Raw genomic sequence first — 24,133 nt, 5'->3', positions numbered from 1 at the left:
AATAAAAGGAATTTCCCCCCCTTTATTTCCCCCCCAAAAAAAGTAGGTGCGTCCTATGGGACGGAGCGTCCTATGGGACGAAAAATACGGCATGACTCCTGTTCTTGTCCTCTGCCTCCAGGGAAAACTCTGCTACAGACAGTCAGAAGTGGTTTTACTGAGGTGCCACCACACAGGCTGAAAAGCGCAGCGGAAGTGTGTGGGCAGTAACCTCTAATAAGAGCAACAGAACTCTGTGCATGGCCAGGAGTCAAATGCTCCTGAGATGAAAGGAGAAGCCTAAATCAGAAGTGAGAGCAACCTGGTATCCTCTGGGACAGCCTCTCCTCCATTGCTGAGCTCCTTCAGGCTACGCAGAAACACAAAGAGCTGTTAGGAAAACATTCTTGAAGAAACAGATGAAGGTTCCTGGAAGCTCTAAAGAGGGTTCCAGAATTTTCTTTAGCATTTAGGAGTGGCACTCTAGGCTTGATTGGTGTCAGCTGGAGGTGCAAATAAAGGGAGGAAGTTGCAGGCTGCGATTTCTGCACGAGGAAAGCACACACACATACACACTGCCAGCACACTCACTGACAACAAGGTTGGAAGTATAGTGGTACCCCGCAAGACGAATGCCTCGCAAGACGGAAAACCCGCAAGACGAAAGGGTTTTCTGTTTTGGAGGCGCTTCGCAAGACGAATTTCCCTATGGGCTTGCTTCGCAAGACGAAAGCCCATAGGGAAATCTCCGGGGACCTCTTTTAAATGCTGGTGGTGGGGAGCAAAGCCTTTCCCCCCCTCCGGCCTTCAGAAGAGGTCCAGGAAAGCCGGCGGGGGCGAAAGGCTTTGCTCCCCACCGCCAGCATTTTAAAAGCAGTCCGGGATAGCAGGGAAGAGCTTCCCGCTATCATGGACGGCTTTTGAAGGCAGGCGGAGGGGAGCAAAGACTTTCGCCCCCCGCCCGCCTTCAGAAGAGGTCCAGGACCTCTTCTGAAGGCGGGCAGGGGGGGCGAAAGTCTTTGTCCCCCCTGCCTGCCTTCCCAGGGGCTTTTACATCGCCCTGGACAGCGGAGAAGTCCTCTGCTGTCCCGGGCGATTTTAAAATGCCGCCCGCCAGCATTTTAAGATCGCCCCGGACAGCGGAGAAGTCCTCCGCTGTCCAGGGGTTTTTTAAAATGCTGGGGGTGGGAAGAAAAGCCCTTGCCCCCCCCAGCCTTCAGAAGAGGTCGGGGGACAGACTGTCCCCGGACCTGGTCTGAAGGCGGTTTCCATAGGAACGCATTAATTGATTTTCAATGCATTCCCATGGGAAACCGTGCATCGCAAAACGACAAAACTCACGGAACGAATTAATTTCGTCTTGTGAGGCACCACTGTAACTGTGTTAGCTGAAAAGCCCAGAAAAGCAGGATTTCTGTTGAGAGAGGCTTCTGTAATGCAAGACATTCTATACCCAAACTCAATTCAGCTGTAAGCCAAGGGCTCCTGAGCTGAAAGGGGAAGCCTAAATCAGAAGTGAGAGCAACCTGGTATCCTCTGGGACAGCCTCTCCTCCATTGCTGAGCTCCCTCAGGCTACCAAAGAGCAACAGAACTCTGTGCATGGCCAGGAGCAACCATTGCCATTTCCCATCCTGTCTTGGGGTGCCTGACGTGGCTTCTCTCCTTGGTTTTGTTGTGGGAAATCAAAATGGCTGTCTGCTGACCCTGCTGGCTGGCCTAGAGGAGACAGGGCTGGGGTCCTCAGCACCCGTGGGCCCTGCCAGGGGTCTGGGGTCTCAGCGGGTGCCGGGTGATTCCACCTGCCAAGTGAAAACACCAGATCAATGCTTCAGATACTGGAATTGAAGAGCAGATTTAAAAGTCACAAGAATTAACATGTTGTGGATCTGTAACATGGGACACTGGAGGTGCAGCATGAAGAGTAGCAGAGATAAGGATCATGCCCTCTTTGATGAAGGATTTATTAGGTGGACATCAACTAGCGAATGTAAACCAGCTCTTCTTTTATTATCAATGACTGAAGGTTTTATTAAAGTACTTACAGTACGCATTTCCCACAAAACTGTATCAAGATAGTATACAACCTGGAAAGTTATAACAAACATCAGGAAAAAAATCCATAGAATGTACATAAAACATCAATCAATACTATATATATATATATATACACACATACACTTATTGATTGCAGCCCCCCCCAGTAAAATTAAGAAAAACTCACAACCATACTTTAAAACACAGGAAGTTAAACTACTAAAACAGATTAGAATTACCTCAACTTTCTCGGCATCCGGGTAGGCTTGTCTAAACAGGATTTTTTTTAGCAGGTACCAAAAAATCAGTATTAATTGAAAGTGAGAGCTAGGGCAGGTGTTTGACATTTTTAGTACACACAGGGCAGCATCCAATACTGTTATATTTACAGTAGACCCATTGAAATCAGTGCATTAAAAACAGAAATGCCAAATCACTTCAGTGGGTCTACTCTGAGTAGGGGTTGCATTAGATACCACCCCAGATCTTTGATTATGCATCCAGTCCAAGTGCCATCTCTGAAAAGTGAGCTGAGAGGAAACTGCTCTGTCTGAATGTCCGGCTCCCCAGGCTGCCTTTGGCTGAGATCCTGGCAGACATACTGTGCCCCCTTCTCTCCCCTGTGCCCCCAGGAGACCCCTTGATGCCTCACTTCCAAGTTCTCTTGCCAGGACACAGACTCCTGGTCTCTCCTCCTCTCTCCTGCGCTTCTGGATGCGGCCCTGGCAGGAGCAGAGGGAGGTGGGGCAGGGAAGGGGCACTCAGCTCTGGGGGGCAAAGAGCAGCCAAGCAAGGTCTGTCCTCCAGGTCTGTCCTCTGCCCAGGAAAGCTCCCAGCTCTTCACAGCATAGACTGCCCTGATGGTGCTGAGCATCAAAGGGAAGAGGCATGGCCTTTTGAAAAGCAACAACATCAGCATTTAATTATTTTCACTAGGAGTAAAGAATTTAGTATATAGCCAAAGTGTGTTTAGGCACACATTTACAAACATCTGTTTGTTCCATCATTTATATCTTTATATTCCACTCCATCAGCACAGTTACCTTTCAGTTGTCCTTGAACCTGTGTTCAAATCCCTCAAATGCAACACTTGCTTAATATTATACAGTGGTACCTTGGTTCTCAAATTTAATTCGTTCTGGAAGTCCTTTCCAAAACCAAAGCGTTCTAAAACCAAGGTGCGCTTTCCATAGAAAGTAATGCAAAACGGATTAATCCATTCCAGATTTTTAAAGGCAACCCCTAAAACAATTTAACACAAATTTTACTATCTAACGAGACCACTGGTCCATAAAATGAAAGCAATAATCAATGTACTGTACTATAAAATAAATAAGACAGTATTGTAGATGATAAAAATTAAAATTATTATTTTTTTCTTACCTGCACTGATGATAGTCGTTGTTTGGATGGGGGGCTTTTATCCATTTCCGCAGTCACACAGTCAATAAATCGTATCAGTTGCTGAACTGGCTTCCACACAGTAACGAAAACAAATTAACAGAAAAAGCCACAAAAACGCAAAATAAATACAGTCATGCCTCTTCTTGCGAACGCTTCATGTTGCGTTTTTTTCAGGTTAAGAACACGGCAAACCCGGAAGTATTTACACATGCGCAGAAGCGCCACTCTGGTTACGGACATTTCGGGGTGCGAACGGCACCCCGGAACGGATCGTGTCCGCAACCAGAGGTACCACTGTAGCAAAAACAAAAGCGCCAAATACAGTTGTACCTTGGTTCTCGAACTTAATCCGTTCCAGAAGTCCGTTTGACTTCCGAAATGTTCGAAAACCAAGACGCAGCTTCTGATTGGTGCAGGTGCCCCGCAAACAATAGCCGACAGCTGCATCGGATGTTCAGCTTCCGAAAAACATTTAAAAACTGGAACACTTACTTCTGGGTTTTTGGCGTTTGGGAACCAAGCTGTTTGAGAACCAAAGTACCACTGTATATCACAGCCTTTCATTTAGAAACTGCAAAAAAGATTTAACATGGGGAAAAAGATGGTGATTGCGATACAGCAGTGGTGAGAAAACCTCCTTAAAATCTTAAATCGCTACCCACATAAGCTAAATAAGCGAATTACTTGATCTGAAGACTGCAGGTTAATCCAGAGCGAGGAGTTTACATTCAGCCCATACTCAGACTTACGGTTGTCCGAAGTGAGGCCTCCCTGGGTTTTCGGTGTTTGGGAACCAAGGCACCAGTGTACAAAAGTACTTGTATTGCAGGGCAGAGGGGACACAATAATGGAAAATTCTACGGAAGAAGACTCTGCAGTGGCAGGCACAGATGTCTTCCCTTCACCCCCATGCCTGTTATTTGTGGCACAAAACAAGGAGGCCAGTTGACGCTTTGCTCTCTGCCTGGCCCCGTTGGCACTGGCTTTGTGGCAAAGTAATAATAGGGAGGGATCCTGGAAGAAAGCAAAGAGCTGGGAATCCAGTTGGGAATCCAGCCGTGGCACTGCCAATTTTGAAATTGGGGGGGGGGGGGAGTTTCCCTGAAACTTTTATGACTGTGCTCATGTGCCTTAATACCTGTCCCAGGCAGGAAGTTTATTGTAGCTGCATTATTGAGGTGCCAATATGCCCCCCCAGTCTGCTGCAATCATGACCCCAGAATAAGCACAGCTATGAGTCCCCCCCCCCATGAAACTTCTTCACTCTGCCTCCTCCTCCTCCCCACTGCCCTGGTGAACTGGGGGTGGGGGGCGGCCGGGGTCTGCAGTGCTGGAGACGACAGGAAGGGAAGGATGGTGTCCCTATTCCATAGGGAGATGGGGGCCCCCACAGGGATGCTGGCTGTCAGCCCCCCTTTCTCCTTGGAGCCTTTCAGAATCCATCAGGTTGTCTGGACTGCTCACTCCACCTGCTGGGGGGCTGATAGAGAACGGGGCCCCACATCTGGCAGTTGCTCTTCTTAAAAACCTGCCTCACCCCATGGAACTGACCTCCAGGAAAGAGTCCCTCAACAAGAGAGTTCAGAAATGGGCTACTCAAATTCTTCCCAGCTGGTTTTAGGTGTCCGGTGCGTGGGAGCCAGGATCACAAACAGATTTTATTTTATTTCATTACATAAATGTAACTGCCTGATCCTCTGCATGTTTACTTGGAAGTAAGTCCAACCCCACTCAGTGTGACTTACCTTCGAGCAAATATGCAAAGACAAATATATGAAACATGTAATGAGAGAATCAAAATGATCTGTCCCATTTAGGGATTATGGGACTTCAAAATGATTGTTTTAATGTTGTTGTTGTTGTTTTGAAGATTTGGTGGTAGCCCCCTGGGGTGGGCAGGGGGATGCAGGGACCCCCATCTTTGACAAGGGCAGCCTGGCTTCTGCTGAGAAAGGGGGCCATTCTGAAATGGGGCAACCCCCCCTTGCGGCTTCTCCTTCCCACCCAGGCTATGAGGAAACTTCTTTTTCCGAAGGCCCTTCCATGACTTTCCTCCTTTAGGGAAAAGGGCCTTGATATGGAGAAGCTGGGGGGAGAGAGATGGAGGGGAAGAGGAGACCTTCTCTCTTGAAAGGGCCCCCATGTGTGGGTGTCCCCCTTCCATGTTGCCCCTTTCCTCTTTCTGGGGGGGGGGACGGGGGGCAGCTGAGGCGTCCCTCCCAAAGGGGCAAGATCCAGAGGAGCAGAGCTGGGGGGGAAGAGGGACAGACTGTGACCTCCGACCTGCAAGGGATGCTCCTCACCCCTCCCCCACCTCCAGGGAGTTGGGAGAATCCACTAGGAATTGGGGGAGGGGGAGAAAGTGTGAGGCGATGAGAGAGAGGGGGGCAATTAAAGGGGGCTTTGTAGGCTCAGGATTGTAGTGTTTGCCTCAGTGAGCCTTCAGAAAGATACAATGCTGGTTGATTTTTCTCCCCTCTGACTGCTGCCTCTTCCCGAGTCTGAGGCAAATAAATCCTTTTTCCTGGGCTCTTTTGCTGATGGGGGAGGGGCTGCTCTGACCCCCCTTGACCTCCTGAGCCTCTTCTGGTCCTTCCAGGGATCCACACCTTTCAGTTCATGTATGGCTGTGAGCTGAGATCAGAGGGGCGCAAAGGAGGGCATTACCAGTACGGCTACGACGGGAGGGACTTCATCGCCTTTGACAAGGAGACCCTCACCTGGACAGCAGCTGATGCAGGGGCCCAAGTGACCAAGAGGAAGTGGGATGCTAACTTGGCCAGGAACCAGTACCGGAAAGCCTACCTGGAGGAGGAGTGCATTGAGTGGCTGCAGAGATACCTGGAGTACGGGAATGAAACTCTGCAAAGGACAGGTAAGGGGGGGCAGAGGGGAGGGGAGGGGGGTTCAGTGGGGCAGTTTCCCTTCAAGCTCCCTTCCCCCCCTTAACAGTCTTCCTTTCTGGACCAAACAGCAAACACTTTTCTTGGTGGGGGAGGCAGAAATAAGTTTGGGACTCTGGGAGGAGAAAGGGGGTCATTTTAGACGATGATGGGGGGGAGGAGATGCTTAAAAACAGCCCCACATGCCTAGAGTAAGGGATGGCAAAAGACAAATGGGGGGAGGGGACACAAAGAAACAGCAGGGAAGGGGCCAGGAAAGCAAAATGCATTTTAGGTAAAAACATAAAATTGAAATGGACAGATTTGAGCCAGGATACAGAAAAACCTTTTGCCTTTACACTTGGGTAGGGGAAAGTGGGGAAAGTCTTTAAAACTAAATTAATTAACCTTTTTTAAAAACAGAAAATGTGTGGGGAGCCCATAAAATATGGATGCAGCCCCATCACTAAGTCTGTAGGTTAGCCACTGGTGGCCTAGAAGCAGAAAACCTGCACATAGTGAGAGAGTATGGGAATTCCCTCTTCTACCTTCTTTTATATATTATTTGTGAGGAATTTTACTTTTTCCCATGGGGAACATTCAGAAGTGTCATCTTCCCCAATCCCGTGCCTTGAAATGGTACGGTCCACTCTTCTGCCTTCAGGAATCTGGCTCAGGTGCCAATCAAATGATCAAGTGTTTTGACTGGCTTTGCTGATATTAACATTAATTATCATTAATTAACTATCGGAACCACCTGCACCACCGGGGCCTGGTAGGGACCCCAAGATCTCCTGCAATGCTTTTGCAAAGTTTTTTTGCAGATAAAGTCGCTCAGATTCAGAAGGAGGTAGATTCCACCGTGGGAGCAGGGCCAGGGCGGGAGAGTGCTAGAGTTCTGTCTAGTCCTGTTATATGGGATCAATTCCAATCTGTTACCTCCGAGGATGTGGACAGGCTGCTTGGACAAGTGAAACCGACCACCTGTCTCCTTGATCCTTGCCCATCCTGGCTGATAAAAGCGAGCCGGGAAGGGCTGGGCGATCGGCTCTGCAGGGTGGTAAATGCTTCCCTCTGTGAGGGAGCCTTCCCAGACCCACTGAAAGAGGCAGTCATTAAACCGCTTCTTAAAAAAACATCTTTAGACCCAGCCAGTTTGGCCAACTATCGCCCAGTCTCAAATCTACCATTCTTGAGCAAGGTGATTGAGCGGGTGGTTGCTGAACAACTCCAGGCATGCCTGGAGGATGCGGACCATTTGGATCCCTTCCAGTCGGGATTCAGGCCTCATCACGGGACTGAAACTGCCTTGGTCGCACTGGTTGATGATCTCCGGCGGGCTAGGGACACAGGTGAGAGCTGTTTCCTAGTTCTGCTGGATCTCTCAGAGGCCTTTGATACCACCAACCATAACATCCTTCTGGACGGTCTAGAGGGGCTGGGAGCTGGGCGCACTGTTATAAGGTGGTTTCACTCCTTCCTCCTGGGCCGTGTCCAGAAAGTGGTGGGGGGGGTGAGTGTTCAGACCCCTGGGCTCTCACTTGCGGGGTGCCTCGGGGTTGTCCTCTCCCCCATGCTTTTTAACATCTATATGAAGCCGCTGGGAGAGATCATCAGGGGATTTGGACTGGGTGTTCATCAGTATGCAGATGACACCCAGCTCTACCTCTCCTTTATTTTATTTTATTTTAAGATATTTATTAAAGTTTTCAAAATGTTACAAAAAGAAAAAACAAACAAAGTAGAGACAGAAGAAAATACAAAGAATAAAAATAGTTAACAGAGTAAAGGAAAAGAAGAAAGCAAACCCCTTCCCCCCGTGTAAAAAAGAAGAAAAAAGAAAGAAAAAAAGATTCAGAATAAAAAAACAAAAAAGTGACAAAAATACAAAAATCCCAAGCCTTTAAAAACATATAAAAACAAATTCATTATTTTCAGACCCTTAACTGTCATTGCCTTCTTTCTTAGACCTCCTCCTCCCTTCCTTTGTATCCTAGTTATTAATTATCCCAGCAAATCCTTTCCTTTCCATGTTTCATAAAATTCTATCATTACATTACCCTAGACTATTTTGGCCTTATCTTTCTATAATAGAATAAACCTTAAAATTTAAGACTTAAGTCTTAACCTTACCAGCTTCTTATAATCATAATATTCTTTCATAGTTCTTTAAGCATCTTTACTAAAGCCAGGTAATTTCTTCCAACATTTTTCTATCATTCATCAACTTTATAAAACATTCTATTAATGGGGGGAAAAAGAAAGGTATAAACAAATCCAATCTTTATCCAACGTCCCTTCCTCCTGGTTCCGGGTTTTGTCAGTCCTTATTCCCATCAGTCTAGCCCATTAACCTGGTAACCTTATGTCCGAGGCCCTCAAGTCACTTCCATGGCCCTTCCACGGCTCTTCTTCATATTTGTAGCTGTAATTTCCCTTATCTCCTGCTCGTGGTAACTCCAGCTTAGCAATGTCTCTTGCTCGTGGTAGCTCCAACTTGACAATGTTTTTAACCCTTCTCGACAGATCAGACCCTTTTCCGTATTCGTTGCTGCATTCCATGTAGTATTTAAAAGCATGTTTCAAGGGCCCTCCAAGGTTGAGAGCCCCCACAGTCCCAAACATTACCATTACCATATTTGAGAAGTCCAGACATCCCAACATAGGGGGGTCAATCCAGCCCCCCATTTCCAAACCACACCAAGCTTTTCCTTTCCAGATCTGGCTTTTTCCAAATTCATTTGTCCAGTCCAAAAGATCATACTCCTGTTGGGTCTGTTCTGTCAAAACACACTCCTGATTTAATGCCACAAACTCCTGTTCTGTCAAAACACACTCCTGGTTTAAATCCTTAGTGAGCTCCACACATTTTCCCACTGTCTGGTCAAAATATCCCACTGTCTGCTGAAGATTTCTAGTCGAAGTCACCATCCAGTTCACCTTTTCATGTAATTCTTCCAGTAGAGCATTTGTTTTGTAAAAAGCACACAACAAGGCTTCTGAATACATTGTCCTGCAAGGTCAAATACTTGTTCCCACAGTTATTCTGTAACAGCTGTCGGTTCCCTGGAGTTAGTTACAGTTTCACAAACTCCCCCTAGGGGGAAGACTTATATTTATTCTTGCTACAGAATTTCCTTTTCTGAGATCCTTTGTCCATATATATTCCTTTAAAATGCGAAAGGGAGCAGTGGAATCGCAAAGTTTCTCTTCTTTTAACTATCTGTCAAAAAGCAGTTGTCTTTGGTCAATGAACTTCCACGTCAGTCCTGACACCCCGCTCCAGGATCAGGACGGAGGAAAGTTACTTCCCTTTAAAGTCACTTCAAACAGTCCAAAAAAAAGGATTCACAATTTAAAATGTTGAAATCCAATCTTTTAAAGACAATTTTCTAAGCTGTAGTTTAAATTGCCTTTGCTTTATTCTGTTTACAAAAGAACGGAAGGGTGACTTCCTGTTTAGCCCTTCCCGTTCCGTACCAAATTCAGATAAATTTTTTAAAGTCCGATTCTGTCCTGCTCACAAATCTTTGTTTCATATCCAATTGTTCAAATTCTGAGTACTCACGGGTGCTTATTTTAGAGTCCAAATTGTCCCAGGAAAAAGGCACCGCTCTCCGGCAACAGCTATGCGGCTTCGCTCCACGGAAATAGCGATTGACTCACAGCACCGCGCCACTTCCCCCTCCACACTTCGGAGCCCGTTGGTGGGTTCCTTAGTGGATTGGGGGGGCGCTAAGGGTGCCCGCCGAGTCCCACGGTCACAGGCTTCATCCGCCTGTGATTTTAAAAGGGTCCCCGCTTCGCCGTAGCGGAGAAGACCCTGTTTACCGCGGAGCCAGTCCCTCCAGTTCAGAGGGAGTCCGCCATGCCACCCCGGAAGTCTCTCTACCTCTCCTTTAAATCAGAACCAGTGAAGGTGGTGAAGGTCCTGTGTGAGTGCCTGGAGTCGGTTGGAGGATGGATGGCGGCTAACAGATTGAGGTTGAATCCTGACAAGACAGAAGTACTGTTTTTGGAAGACAGGGAGCGGGTGGGTGTGGGGGATTCCCTGGTCCTGAATGGGGTAACTGTGGCCCTGAAGGACCAGGTGCGCAGCCTGGGAGTCATTTTGGACTCACAGCTGTCCATGGAGGCGCAGGTTAACTCTGTGTCCAGGGCAGCTGTCTACCAGCTCCACCTGGTACTCAGCCTAAGACCCTACCTGCCCACGGACTGTCTCGCCAGAGTGGTGCATGCTCTGGTTATCTCCCGCTTGGACTACTGCAACGTGCTCTACGTGGGGCTACCTTTGAAGGTGACCCGGAAACTGCAATTAATCCAGAATGCAGCAGCTAGACTGGTGACTGGGAGTGGCCACCGAGACCACATAACACCGGTTCTGAGAGATCAGCATTGGCTCCCAGTATGTTTCCGAGCACAATTCAAAGTGTTGGTGCTGACCTTTAAAGCCCTAAACGGCCTCGGTCCAGTATACCTGAAGGAGCGTCTCCACCCCCATCGTTCAGCCTGGACACTGAGATCCAGCGCTGAGGGCCTTCTAGCAGTTCCCTCATTGCGAGAAGTGAGGCTACAGGGAACTAGACAGAGGGCCTTCTCGGTAGTGGCGCCTGCCCTGTGGAACGCCCTCCCATCAGATGTCAAAGAGATAAACAACTACCTGACATTCAGAAGACATCTTAAGGCAGCCCTGTTCAGAGAAGTTTTTAATATGTAATGCTGTACTGTTTTTAACACTTGATTGGGAGTCGCCCAGAGTGGCTGGGGAAACTCAGCCAGATGGGCGGGGTATAAATAAATTATTATTATTATTATTATTATTATTATTATTATTATTATTATTATTATTATTATTAAAAAATGAAATAATTCGTATTAGCCGTGCTTAGAGAGATCTGAGCAAATTCATCTGTGGGGCCTGGTGATAATTCACCCCAGAGAAACTGAGCATATTTCTTGAGGTTGAGGATATCACTCCCAAAGCCACATTGAAGCGTTTTCAAGGGTGACAACGTGCAAAGGAGGCTGGGAATCATTCTCTTTGGGATGGAGGTTTGGCTGAGGACAGGTAGGTGGGGAGGTCTTGTTTGGGGTTTCTATGGGGAAAGGGCTTGACCTTCCTTCCTTCCTGCTCCCCCCAGCAGAGTCACATCCCCTCCTAGACCGAGTTTCCAGTCCAGGCACTGCAAAGTGGGTGGGATCCTGGAACAGCCCCTTCAGACAACAGCTATCCAGGGAGCCAGTTTTTAAACAAGGGTTACATTCTGCGAATTGTGCCTAAAGCCAAAATTGTGTATATTGGATTCAAGGGAGATTGGGTTTGCCAAAGTCCTTCCCCAGACGCCCGCCTCCTCTTTTTGGTTTTTAGAATATTTTTGACAAGTGCGTAAAGCTGTATGTGCGTAAGTTGCTGACTTACTGGGCCTCCTGGTCTGCCATTTCCACTCCAGGGGAGGCTGCCGTGAGGAAGGGAGATGGGCCCTTTCCAACCTCAAGGGACCCTTTCAGGGTTCCACCATAGACAGTTCCACCATAAACAGTTCCAGCATAGACACTGACTGGGGAAGATGCCAAGGGAGGTTGAGGAAATTTATTCACAGTTATTTTTAATTTCCGGAGATGTGAGATTCTGACTAGGTTGCCCCTTGGGTCCCTGCTCCTCTGCTCTTAAAAAATACAGGATTCCTCCAGGCTCCCATTGCGGATGTCTCTCTGTTAACCCTTTTTGCAGAGGCTCCGGTGGTGAAGGTGACCAGGAAGGCAGACTATGATGGCCTGGAGACCCTCGTTTGCCAAGTCCACGGCTTCTACCCCAAGGAGATTGATGCCAACTGGGTGAAGGACGGGGAGGTCTGGCAGGAGGGCACCCTCCGAGGATTGGTCGCCCCCAACTCGGACGGGACCTACTATCTCTTGCTCAGCGTCAAGATCGACCCCGAGGAGAGGGAGCGCTTCCGGTGCCGCGTGGAGCACGACAGCCTGGAGAAGCCTCTGGACGTGGCCTGGGAGAAGGAGCCTGGTGAGAGACAGACAGACAGACAGACAGGAGGGGAAGGGGTGGGCTCTGGGAGGGGGATTTCCACCCAACTCCTCCCTTCAGCAGCAGCACAGCTCAGATGGGGAACCCCAGTTGGATCCTGTCTATGTCTCTAGAGCAGTGGTTCTCAACCTGTGGGTCCCCATATGTTGTTGGACTACAACTCCTGTCATCCCTGAGCTCTGGCCTTGCTAGCTAGGGGTGATGGGAGTTGTAGTTCAACAACATCTGCGGATCCACAGGTTGAGAAAGGCTGCTCTGGAGGAAAGCAACTGAATCAGAATCTGTAGATTTCAGCAGAGATGCAGCCTTTTCTGGCAAGTGTCTCATAGGCCTTGAACTCAAATTGGATGTCGTAGGTAAAAACTGACTGTCACCTTTTTGCCTTTAAGTCCAAGCAGTTCTGATGTCACAGAATGTGGGCAGATGTGTTATTTCTTCAAAATCATACGACCTCCTCCACATGGCTAACTTATTCACACTACCTGCGACTGAAAAAGGGGCAGCGAATTTAAAAGAGGCAGCCCCAGACAGACAGTACTTCAACTCGTTCCCAGCTAGAAAAACTGATACTCATCTCCACTTAGCCCAAACGCCCGTGAGGACGTGTCCAAGAAAAACCAGACATATGGCAACCCTACACAAAATGCTTTTCCCCAAGGGTTTGTGCCTTCCCTGAAGGCCTGTAATGCTGGGCTCTGGGGGGTCTCAGAGGGGAGGGAATCCCTTCCTCTCAGGGTCAGGACAGAGAAGGCTGAAGTGCCTGAGCAGGAGGAGAGCTGCTTTTAAGTCTGGAGTCTGTGATGAAACAGGTGTGCCTGTCAACTGTCTTCCTTAAATGAATTGGTTATTTTGAAGACCTCTAATGCTGGACTCTGGTGAAAAAAAACTCCCTTGTATCAGGGTCATTAGAGAGAAGACCTTGGCCTGTCAGGAGAGAGAGAGGGCCTGCTTTGCACACGTAAAATCCTCCCAGGCTCATAGCTCAGCACCTCCACTCAAGTCTCCTGCTTAAGGCCTTGGGGAGCTGCTGCCGCCAGTCTGAATAAAAACATCTCTTGTCCCCTTTTAGTCAACCTGTGGCTCATTGTGGGAGCCATTTTGGGTGTCATGGCGGCCATCCTGCTGGTCTCTGGGATCATCTTCACCATCAAGAAGCTCAGTAAGTAAACCCTGGATGTGTTTGCTGCCTCTCCTGTGTCCTTCTGTCTCGGCCTCCGACTGGGAATGTGCTGGTGGAGATTCCTGGCAATTGTCGCTGGCATCCCTACAGAGACCCCTCCCCATAAAACACCCTTGAACATGAACCCAAAGCCCAGTTGGTCATTGCTTTGCACTCACTCTGTGCTCAGGAAGTTCACTTCCCACCTGATGTTTTAATCCATCCTAAGCCTTCAGTCACTGAGAGCCAGTGTGGTGTAGTGGTTAAGAGCGGTAGTCCCGTAATCTGGGGAACCGGGTTCGCGTCTCAGCTCCTCCACATGCAGCTGCTGGGTGACCTTGGGCTAGTCACACTTGAAGTCTCTCAGCCCCACTCACCTCACAGAGTGTTTGTTGTGGGGGAGGAAGGCGGGATATCAAATCCAAACTCTTCTTCTTCTTCTTCTTCTTCTTCTTCTTCTTCTTCTTCTTCTTCAGTCCTGTGCACACTTACCAGGGAGCTTTCCTTACAAATCTTTAGGTGCCAGGCAAAAACATTTCTTTCTAACCAGGCCTTTGGCCTTTTAAATGTGTTTGTGGGAGCAGAGTTACTGGTGTGTTTTTGCTTTATTGTGTATTTTGTGCTCTCATTTCGTATTTTTATGTTGCAAACTGCCCTGCCATTTTCATTAAATGAATAAATAAATATTGATCTGGGAGGACGCTGTATTGAACTGAATAGGACATTCCTCTGAGCAGACTTGCCTAGAATTGCAGTGTTAAAGTTCATTATCTCTTCCTCCCCCCCTCTCTGGGCAAATTTGAGGATTATGGGTCTGCTGGGAGTGAAATAATAATCTGAAAAGGAATAAGTGAAGGGACTGGATAATGTTTCCTTCCAGCCTCATGGAATTTGTCCAATGCCTGGCTTTCATGTTGATTTTTTTAATTTAGTTTCCTCAATTTTTTCTACTTCTTTGTAACATGAGTTCCTTGAAATGCTCCCCTTCTGGGCTCACCTTCCTTGGAGGTGTTTGGAAGAGACAAGAGAAGCATCTGCTGGGAAGGTTTCAGCATCTGAGAAGCAAATGGTTGAAATGGGATTGTGTGGCCTCTGGAGGTCCCTTCCAGCTCTGACCTTCTGCTTTTGTCTTCACAGGGAAATCAGCCTACGAAGAAACCCCAAGTGAGTGACTCCCCCCCTCTCTCTGTCTGACATATTCCCCCCCCCCAATATGGGGCAGGAACGGGTTACAGACAGACAAAACTAAACCTGGTGGTGGCCTGGTCCTGAAGCCCAAGACCCTGATGGGAAGCTTCAGCCTGTCTGCTCAGCCTGTCTGTGGAGAGCAAGGGGTCCCTCAGGGCCAGGAAAAGGCTGCAGAGAGACTGTCGGCTGAGGGAGGGGCTCCAAGAAGGAACAGGAGGAAGAGCCGAGGGTGGGGGGAGAGAGGGATCTCTGGTGGTTTAATCTACTAGAACCTGAAGCTAAAGATTTGGTCCGTTGGCTCAAGTCTGTGGGTGTTAGGAACCCACCATTGCTCTCCCCCAGTCCTTCTGCCTTTCTGCCCAGATCGCACCCACCCCCGCTCTAGGCCCCCGCTGCCTCCATGCCAGGCTGTGCCCATCTCTCTTTGCCCTCCAGCTTCTCCCCCCACTGCTGTCCTTGAGCCCCCTTGCCTCTGGGCTGCCTGTCCCTGAACTCTCTTAGGCCCCTCCCCATATTGAGACTGATTTGGGATGGGGGTCGGAAGGAGGGAGGAGAAGGGCTGGGGGGGTGGGATCTCCCTCCCCGGGATCCTGACTCCTATGTTTCCTCTCTTTTGCAGCAAGTGACCAGGGGTCCGGCAGCTCCACCAGGGGTAAGTGGGGGTACAGGGGGGGCACAGGGGGGCTCTTGCAGAAGACTCTGTGGGGAACATCCTCAAATGGGGAAACCTGTTACCCCCCCATGGGGTTTCAAAGAGTGAAATAATCTGCAGTGTCCATTAAGCTGAAAAAAGCTCTTGTGACTCATTCCATGTGTCCATCTGAGTTCCACAGAGGATCCCCTCCACCTGACAAATGGGTTCTACGCAGGATCTGAATGAGAGATCTTGGAAGGGGTTCCGGAAGGGATTTTTCCTTCCAGTAGGACTGCTTTGTGTCGTTCCGGTATTCCCCCAAAGTGTGCAGCTTGGCTCACTTGCTTGAGCCGCCCTCTGCAGGCCCATTTTGGTGATACTCCTGGCATATTTCATGTCTGATTTGACATGATGAGGGATGGTGGCTTTCCTTGGGAGGCTGGACTAGACGGCCTTTGGGTTCCCACTAGCTCTGTAATGCTGATGCCCCCACACTATGATGTTGGCTTACCTTTGAAACACTCCTGTTCTTTATTTCTGCAGTTTCATACCAGCCCGGTGTGTGAGATGAGACCAGAAGGAGCCTGCCCAAGTTTGGCTGTGAATTGCAGAGGCTCAGAGCCCCTCCTGTCCTTTAATGCTGTTTCGGATGTTCCTTAATCCTGGCTCTCACCCATCCATTCTGACTCCAGGTGTAACTTGAATTTGAGGGTAATCATGCTTTTCTGATGGATTATGGCCAATTTTGCTTTGCAGAAATGTGCTTGTATTAATGAGAAATCCTCCAGATATATGCAACTAAAAGCTTTTAAAATTAATGAGGAGACTAATGTCTCACAACAAATGAAACTGATCTGTACAAAACACAACTTGAAATAAGAGACATTGCACACATTTTTGTAAACTAAGAAATCTTTAATAGAAATACATTTTAAAAATTATAATATAAAAAGGGGATGAGGAGATTGACAACCACTTGCAGTGATTTTGATGGTATCTCTTGGTTATTTGTTGCTGTGGTTCCCTCCACAAGCCCTTCCCCAATCTTATGTCACTCACTTTCCATCCAAATTGAAGGAAAGGCAACATTTGAGAACTGCTTTAGGTGTATTATGCGTGAAATAGGCTAAATTGTTACTGCCGACCTGCCTCTTGGGCTGCCCAGCCTTTGGCTAAGCGGATGTCATGTCATGGAATGTATAAAAGCAGTCTAACTGCTCTGGCTGAGTGTTTTCAACCCACCTTCTGTGTGAGGAAGTGAAGAAACTGGCAGGGAGGGATGGTTGGCAGGTAGGAGGGATGCTTAGATGCTCAGGAGTTGAAGCTGAAAGAGAGAAGGAACTGAGTGGCTGAAGAGTAGAGAAGCTGTCAGATTTGGATCCCATTCTAATCTGGAACCTTGCAAGTCAGAACCCTCAGAAGATGAAGGACAGACGTTGGTCATTGATCCCGTAGAAGCCAAGGAGGACATCATCTCCAGTTACAACATCTGGATATGGAGGGGTTTTGTTTGTGTTGACCAAGAGCCCAGATGGGAGGGACGTCTACCACCAGCCCTCTTGGGTCACCTCCTGCATCCCCAGAACCTCACTCTCCTGTCTGACTAGATCCAGAGTGATCCAGAGGTGACCTCTGCTGGAGTTGAGGCCTCTCTTCAAACATCCTCAGGCAGAGCAGAGAATGAGGAGCTCCAGGGGGCATTCAGACCCTCCCCATGGCAATGGCAGCTGCTGAGGCAGTTTCCTCCAGACCCTCTTTCTGTCCCGATACCTTCAAGGCTCCAGTTCTCCAGCCTGGTTCATGGAGCTCCACGTCCAGGACAACCAGCTGCCGTTCTCTGGGGCTCCACCCTGGGCCTCCCATGATGCCCTGGGGCAGTGTGTTGAGAAACAGGCTGGAGGGGGAGGAAGAAGCAGCTGAAGGGGGAAATGGAGAAGCAGGGAACTGAGAAAGAGGTAGAGAGGCAGAGGGGATGGGGTGTAGTGACTCTCCTACGGGAGATGAGAGGGACTGATCCTGCTGACAGCCAAGGAGGAAGCCTGGAAGGAGACCTCCAGGGGCCGCAGGACTCTTCTCGCCTAACCCAATGGATTTGCTGCACCTTCCTTTGAAGACACTGGGTGTAATTATTATTTTTTACTTTTGTAATATATGTTTGACTTAAATAAATAAGGGTGCAGCCCCTTTGTCTTTAGTGGTTATTGCCTTCTTATCACAGGAGTTCCAGAGATTTTGAAGTTCCTGAAAAAATTCACAGACTCTGCCCTGATTAGAAAACTTCCCTCGCTTCTTTTTCCCTGGTGGGGAGTGGGAGGCCATTTTGGGGCCTGCCTCAGGTGTCAAAATGTATTGGGCTGGCCTTGGTGGGTGAATTATGCTACGTACAATGGGACTTGACAGAAAACACAACTTAAGGCAATAGTGGAGCACTGCACAATCATTTTCACATGCACACATGCAGATAATAGTACATCTAGGCAACACATGGAGAACTGAACTGAATTATTATTCCTGTATCATAATTTTATTGTATAATCTTAGAAGGGTGTAGACTGCGTTGTATGTTAAAGTTTGGGCAGCTCCACCAGCTCCTTCATTGCTAAATGGGAAGGGGTGCATGCCCACCTTGAAAACAAGCCTCCGTGGGGTGGGGATCCATTTTTAAAAAGAATTATTTACCTGAAGGAGCGTCTCCACCCCCATCGTTCTGCCTGGACACTGAGGTCCAGCTCCGAGGGCATTCTGGCGGTTCCCTCATTGCGAGAAGCCAAGTTACAGGGAACCAGGCAGAGGGCCTTCTCGGTAGTGGTGCCCGCCCTGTGGAATGCCCTCCCATCAGATGTCAAAGAGATAAACAACTACCTGACATGTAGAAGACATCTGAAGGCAGCCCTTTTTAGGGAAGTTTTTAATGTTTGATGCTGTATTGTGTTATTAATATTTGGTTGGGAACCGCCCAGAGTGGTTGGGGAAACCCAGCCAGATGGGCGGGATAAAAATAAATAAATAAATAATGCTTGTTTTCCACCTTTGTGCCAGTGGACTGTAGTGGTGGTGTCTAGTAAGAAACACTTTTGCTTTTGGGGTGGGGGGGCCCTCCATTGCTACCATCCCCAAGAGGAAAAACTCAGGTGTTTTGGGGAAAGTTTTTTTAAGCATCTTTTTTATTTCATTAAATCCCCAATATTCCTTAATTATTTTACAGGACCACATGTGAATAAAAGATCCCTCAATTTTATTACACTTCCAACATAGACCTTTTTCTTTTTTTAGACTTTCTTGCCAATCTGGACGGTGTTAAATACCATCTGTGGGCCATTTTCATCATATTTTCTTTTATCTCGCATAACATGCTTTAAAATTCTTATTTACTTTTCCACAACTTTCCCCATAATTCATGATCAACATTGTGATCCACATCTTGTGCCCACTTAATCATGCTTGTTTTCATCAATTCCTCTTAATTTCCCACTCCAAGAGCAGTTTGTACATTTTTTATAATGCTTTTATATTTGTATCTCCTATAATTTTCCTAACAACCTGTAGCCAATCCGTAACCAGGTTTCTTGACTCGACATTTCTCAGTTTTGGTTCCTGTCCTGTAAGAGATAAAATTTCACTGTAAGTTAACCACTGCTTATCCATATTTATTCTTTTCCTGGTCGTAGCTTCCACTGGGGATATCCACAGTGGTGTTTTTCTTTTTAATAAGTTTTCATACTTTTCCCATATTCTAAATAGGTTTTTTCTGATTACCTGATTTGTAAAAGTTTTATATATTTCCGCTTTCCCACACCATAGGTAGGCATACACCCACTTGCACCGATTCCAAAGCTGTGATATATGTGGGAACCTTGACAATTTTTTTGCAACCCGTGACTTGCTTCAACTGGTCCCTTGAAGGATTTCCTAGAAATCACCTGATTTCCACTTCAGCCGGGGAAGAAAGCAGCCGGCAGGGGGCAGCGGAGGATCACAAAAAGGGGAAAGCGAGAAAAGACAACTAGGGACTGTGGAGAAATGGGTGAGGGTGTCTTGTGGCAGAGAGAGCGTGTCAGGGCAGGAGACAAACACACACAAACACCAGTGCTAATGAAGGATGAGCACTTCCTCAGCAAAATCTGTCTCCGTTCTTCAATTCCTGTGAGAAATGTCCGTCAAGCAGCCTGAGATGCAGTCACTTGAGATTCCTTTGCTAGCTTGGCATGCAAACGAAATTTAGATTATTGTAACACACCAAAGACTGTTTACTGCACCCTCAGCTATTCTTATAAGTAGAAATGAAAACAAATATTAAAAATAAAAAGGCCTTGTTCTGGGAACTGCCCTGGGACTTTCCAACCTGACTCAGAGGTTGCTGAGGGAGGCAGAAGGGGGCAAAGTCCCCTGGGAAACAATCCAGTTTGGATCAGAGAAACACACCAAGGACGCTTTTATGCCATCATTTATTTGTTAGCCTTTAAGGGGCAAGAAGACTCGTTGCTGTTTCCACACAACACCAAGAAGGGGACGAAAATAATGTCAGGAGAGATGTCCCTGCAGGTCTTGAGAGGTGGAGAAGCCTACAAGGATCCAGTGTGGGGCTGTGGTTTGACTGGGATATAGGAGCCTGGGAGTCCTGGGTTCAAATCCCAACGTAGCCATGAAGCTCCCTCAGGGACCTTGGGCCTCTCAGGGCCGTTATGAGGAGAACATGAATGCCACCTGGATAGAAATATTCATTTTTTGAAGGCAGAGTCAGCTAGAGAGGAAGATGCCTTTTGCCTGCCAGAAACAGGACCCAGGAGTCCTGGCTCCTGCCGAGTCTCCTCCCAAAGGGGACCCAGGAGTCCTGGCTCCTGCCGAGTCTCCTCCCAGAGGGGACCCAGGCGTCAAGGGCTCCTGCCGAGTCTCCTCCCAGAGGGGACCCAGGCGTCCTGGCTCCTGCCGAGTCTCCTCCCAGAGGGGACCCAGGAGTCCTGGCTCCTGCCGAGTCTCCTCCCAGAGGGGACCCAGGCGTCCTGGCTCCTGCCGAGTCTCCTCCCAGAGGGGACCCAGGAGTCCTGGCTCCTGCCGAGTCTCCTCCCAAAGGGGACCCAGGAGTCCTGGCTCCTGCCCAGTCTCCTCCCAAAGGGGACCCAGGAGTCCTGGCTCCTGCCCAGTCTCCTCCCAAAGGGGACCCAGGAGTCCGGGCTCCTGCCGAGTCTCCACCCAAAGGGGACCCAGGAGTCCTGGCTCCTGCCGAGTCTCCTCCCAAAGGGGACCCAGGAGTCCTGGCTCCTGCCGAGTCTCCTGCCAAAGGGGACCCAGGAGTCCTGGCTCCTGCCGAGTCTCCTCCCAAAGGGGACCCAGGAGTCCTGGCTCCTGCCCAGTCTCCTCCCAAAGGGGACCCAGGCGTCCTGGCTCCTGCCGAGTCTCCTCCCAGAGGGGACCCGGGAGTCCTGGCTCCTGCCGAGTCTCCTCCCAGAGGGGACCCAGGAGTCCTGGCTCCTGCCGAGTCTCCTCCCAGAGGGGACCCAGGAGTCCTGGCTCCTGCCGAGTCTCCTCCCAGAGGGGACCCAGGAGTCCTGGCGCCTGCCGAGTCTCCTCCCAAAGGGGACCCAGGAGTCCTGGCTCCTGCCGAGTCTCCTCCCAAAGGGGACCCAGGAGTCCTGGCTCCTGCCGAGTCTCCTCCCAGAGGGGACCCAGGAGTCCTGGCTCCTGCCGAGTCTCCTCCCAGAGGGGACCCAGGAGTCCTGGCTCCTGCCGAGTCTCCTCCCAGAGGGGACCCAGGAGTCCTGGCTCCTGCCGAGTCTCCTCCCAGAGGGGACCCAGGAGTCCTGGCGCCTGCCGAGTCTCCTCCCAAAGGGGACCCAGGAGTCCTGGCTCCTGCCGAGTCTCCTCCCAAAGGGGACCCAGGAGTCCTGGCTCCTGCCGAGTCTCCTCCCAGAGGGGACCCAGGAGTCCTGGCTCCTGCCGAGTCTCCTCCCAGAGGGGACCCAGGAGTCCTGGCTCCTGCCGAGTCTCCTCCCAAAGGGGACCCAGGAGTCCTGGCTCCTGCCGAGTCTCCTCCCAGAGGGGACCCAGGAGTCCTGGCTCCTGCCGAGTCTCCTCCCAGAGGGGACCCAGGAGTCCTGGCGCCTGCCGAGTCTCCTCCCAAAGGGGACCCAGGAGTCCTGGCTCCTGCCGAGTCTCCTCCCAAAGGGGACCCAGGAGTCCTGGCTCCTGCCGAGTCTCCTCCCAGAGGGGACCCAGGAGTCCTGGCTCCTGCCGAGTCTCCTCCCAGAGGGGACCCAGGAGTCCTGGCTCCTGCCGAGTCTCCTCCCAAAGGGGACCCAGGAGTCCTGGCTCCTGCCGAGTCTCCTCCCAAAGGGGACCCAGGAGTCCTGCCTCCTGCCGAGTCTCCTCCCAAAGGGGACCCAGGAGTCCTGGCTCCTGCCGAGTCTCCTCCCAAAGGGGACCCAGGAGTCCTGGCTCCTGCCGAGTCTCCTCCCAAAGGGGACCCAGGAGTCCTGGCTCCTGCCGAGTCTCCTCCCAAAGGGGACCCAGGAGTCCTGGCTCCTGCCGAGTCTCCTCCCAAAGGGGACCCAGGAGTCCTGGCCACTTGGCCTTGAGGAAGAGAGCTGTGGAGGCTCAGGGTTTTGTCCTTCATGCTGAGGGAGACGGGTCTTTCCAAGGCTGGAGGGGGCCCAGGCCAGGCCAAGAGGGAGAAATGCCAAAGGTCTCCCCATCTGGGCGCTGAGGGACATTGTGGGGAGAAAGAAAGCGTCTTCCCCTGAGCGACATTTCTGCCTGCCGATCTCCCAGTCAGGCAACCTGATCTGTGGGCTGCTGTGGCTTTCGGTTTCTGCCTTGTTTGGCTGCTCTCCCTTGCACCAAATGTCTCCTCTGCAGGGAGGGAAGCGGGGAGGCTGAGGCAGCCCCACCCGGCCTGCTTGTCGGGGACGGAAGCCATTTTGTGGAGGGCTGGAAGTGATGCAGAAACGGAGGGGAAATGGCTGCCTCCTCCTTCCTGGAAGGGCTGCTTCAAGCAGCTGCTTTCGTTATTTGTTCAATTTCATGCCACCATCTCCCTAAATTGGTTCAATGGTGGTTTAAAATCACATAACAAAGCTATACAGAAATGTCTAAAGTCCTGAAAACCTTTTTAAAAGCATGTGGAGAAGAAAACATTTTCCTCCTGGCCATTAGTTGCTGTTGACGCCCACTCCACCTCCACGAAGAAGGGAAAGGAGAGGGAGAAAAGTCTCCACAGAGGAGACCAGGGGAGGAGAAGGAGCCTCAAGCCACCGAGGACTTTCTAAAACAAGACTAGCCCTTTGAATTGAACTCAGAACCAGACAAAGAGGCAGAGGGTCTTTTGGCCCTGGTGAGATTTGGCCCTAAATGAGCTGTGACAGTGAAAATCCTGTCAGGTTTATCTTGTAGCCCCTGAAGCTTCCCTACTGTATTGGGGAAGAACACCACATGTTACAATAATCCTGTCAGGAGGTGAGCAGAACATGGATCCTTGTGGGCAGACTATCCCTGTCCAGAAAAACTAGATGGAGCAGGTGAAAAGTGAAGCTGAAGACGTCCCTGAGGTGACTGAGCCCATGGAGTCCCCAAAGTGGGTCCAGGAGAGCCCCCCTCAAAACAGCCAGCCTCCTTCTTCACAGGGGCTTCTTTGGTTATACTAGTGAGGGTGCTTAGGGGACATCTACGGCCATCATCCCACCAAGATAGGTCAACAATGGATCCCTCCATTAGATTTCAACCTTGGCTGGATCCAGGAATTAAAAGGGACTCAGGCATCCTGCAGACTAACCCCACCCCCCAAACTCACAATAATATTTCGGCATCAGACAAGGGGAAATAGGGATGACAGAGATCATGCAGCTTGGGAAAAGAAGAAATCCCAAATAATTCTTTACCTTCCTACTTCACAGCCCCCCCCCCTGAACCCAAAGCTTCCTTGTACCTGGACAAGGAGCGGCCACTGCTTGTCTCTCTCCTGACTTCTTGGAAAAGGCAGCAGCTTCTCTGTGTGTCCCATGCTTAGCTCAGGTTTCAAACGTTCAGGCTTCTGGAAGTGGGATGTGGGCCAAGCACTCTCTGGGCCAAGCACCCAGCCTGGGCTCAGGGCCTTCCAGAAGAGGCTGGGCAGCCGCTGGGTCTTGCTGGCTGGGCAAAGGGGGCCTCCCTGACCCCAACTCCCCTGGGCCTGCAGACTTAAGAGGGTCCCAGGCAGGGGGAGAGAAACTCATGGTGGGGCAGGAAGCAGAGATATGTGGGGATATAAAATGCCCTTTTAAAAAGCACATGGGGAAAGGAAATAATGGCAAGCTGGTAGCCTCTGGCCTGACCCTGTGCTAAAACCAAATGGGTTTGTCAGTGTCCCAGCACCTGCTTCCCTTCTCTGTGTAGTGATACGCTCTCTCTCCATGTGTGTTTTGACTTCATCGCTAAGGTTCAGCCCTAGTTGCAACACTGAGCATTTCTTTACAAGGCACACAGTTAACCGCGGGAACCCCCTGCCACTAGGTAGAGGAACACAGGAGAAGAGCCGAGCTGCTGGGTCAACCCAAAGGGGCCCATTGAGTCCAGCATGGCGGTCTCCCAGTGGCCTCCCAGATGCCCCAGTAAGGAATCATGCAAGGAGGACACGAGGGACACCCAATGAGTGGGACGCTAATGCATTTACTGCCTCTGACACTGGAAGAAGAACATCCATTTCATAATGCCCCTACCAGGTGCCCCTGGGGAGAGTCTGGTCTCACTGGGAGGTGGTTGAAGCTTCCTGGGGCTGTTGGAGTGTGAAGGCCTTCTGGGGCCCCTGGGGAGAGTGCTGTTTCTCTAGAAAAAGGGGTGCTG

At 49.8% G+C, this 24,133-nt stretch overlaps 2 protein-coding genes, 1 long non-coding RNA gene and 1 pseudogene across 4 annotated transcripts in view; 3 read left to right on the top strand and 1 right to left on the bottom strand.

Moving 5' to 3' along the window:
* Positions 1 to 12,469, top strand: part of LOC308580968 (class I histocompatibility antigen, F10 alpha chain-like) — a 78,535-nt gene extending 66,066 nt beyond the window's left edge. Inside the window, exon 5 of the mRNA XM_081183325.1 lies at positions 12,418 to 12,469. Within this exon, the coding sequence (XP_081039451.1) occupies positions 12,418 to 12,454 (37 nt within the window). The 3' untranslated portion in view covers positions 12,455 to 12,469. The remainder of the gene's footprint in view (positions 1 to 12,417) is intronic.
* Positions 1 to 17,500, bottom strand: part of LOC308581252 — a 93,384-nt gene extending 75,884 nt beyond the window's left edge. The window contains exon 1 of the long non-coding RNA XR_014004887.1: positions 17,135 to 17,500. This is a non-coding gene — a long non-coding RNA (uncharacterized lncRNA). The remainder of the gene's footprint in view (positions 1 to 17,134) is intronic.
* The window catches only part of LOC308580863 (major histocompatibility complex class I-related gene protein-like), a 30,599-nt gene extending 13,083 nt beyond the window's left edge, over positions 1 to 17,516 (top strand). Inside the window, 6 exon segments of the mRNA XM_081183107.1 lie at positions 6,019 to 6,294; positions 12,033 to 12,320; positions 13,411 to 13,500; positions 14,638 to 14,664; positions 15,308 to 15,340; positions 15,866 to 17,516. Coding sequence (XP_081039233.1) covers positions 6,019 to 6,294; positions 12,033 to 12,320; positions 13,411 to 13,500; positions 14,638 to 14,664; positions 15,308 to 15,340; positions 15,866 to 15,888 — 737 coding nt within the window. The 3' untranslated portion in view covers positions 15,889 to 17,516.
* A 5,293-nt stretch (positions 17,517 to 22,809) lies between these two features.
* LOC308580876 (major histocompatibility complex class I-related gene protein-like) overlaps positions 22,810 to 24,133 on the top strand; it is a 58,351-nt pseudogene continuing 57,027 nt past the window's right edge. Inside the window, exon 1 of the transcript XR_014013455.1 lies at positions 22,810 to 22,833. The product of XR_014013455.1 is annotated as a major histocompatibility complex class I-related gene protein-like (transcript). The remainder of the gene's footprint in view (positions 22,834 to 24,133) is intronic.

Source organism: Podarcis bocagei (assembly GCF_964188305.1).
Source record: "Podarcis bocagei genome assembly, chromosome: 2".
Lineage (NCBI taxonomy): Eukaryota > Metazoa > Chordata > Lepidosauria > Squamata > Lacertidae > Podarcis > Podarcis bocagei.
The sequence above is the reverse complement of the archived record's forward strand: the minus strand, read 5'-3'. Positions and strand labels throughout refer to the sequence as shown.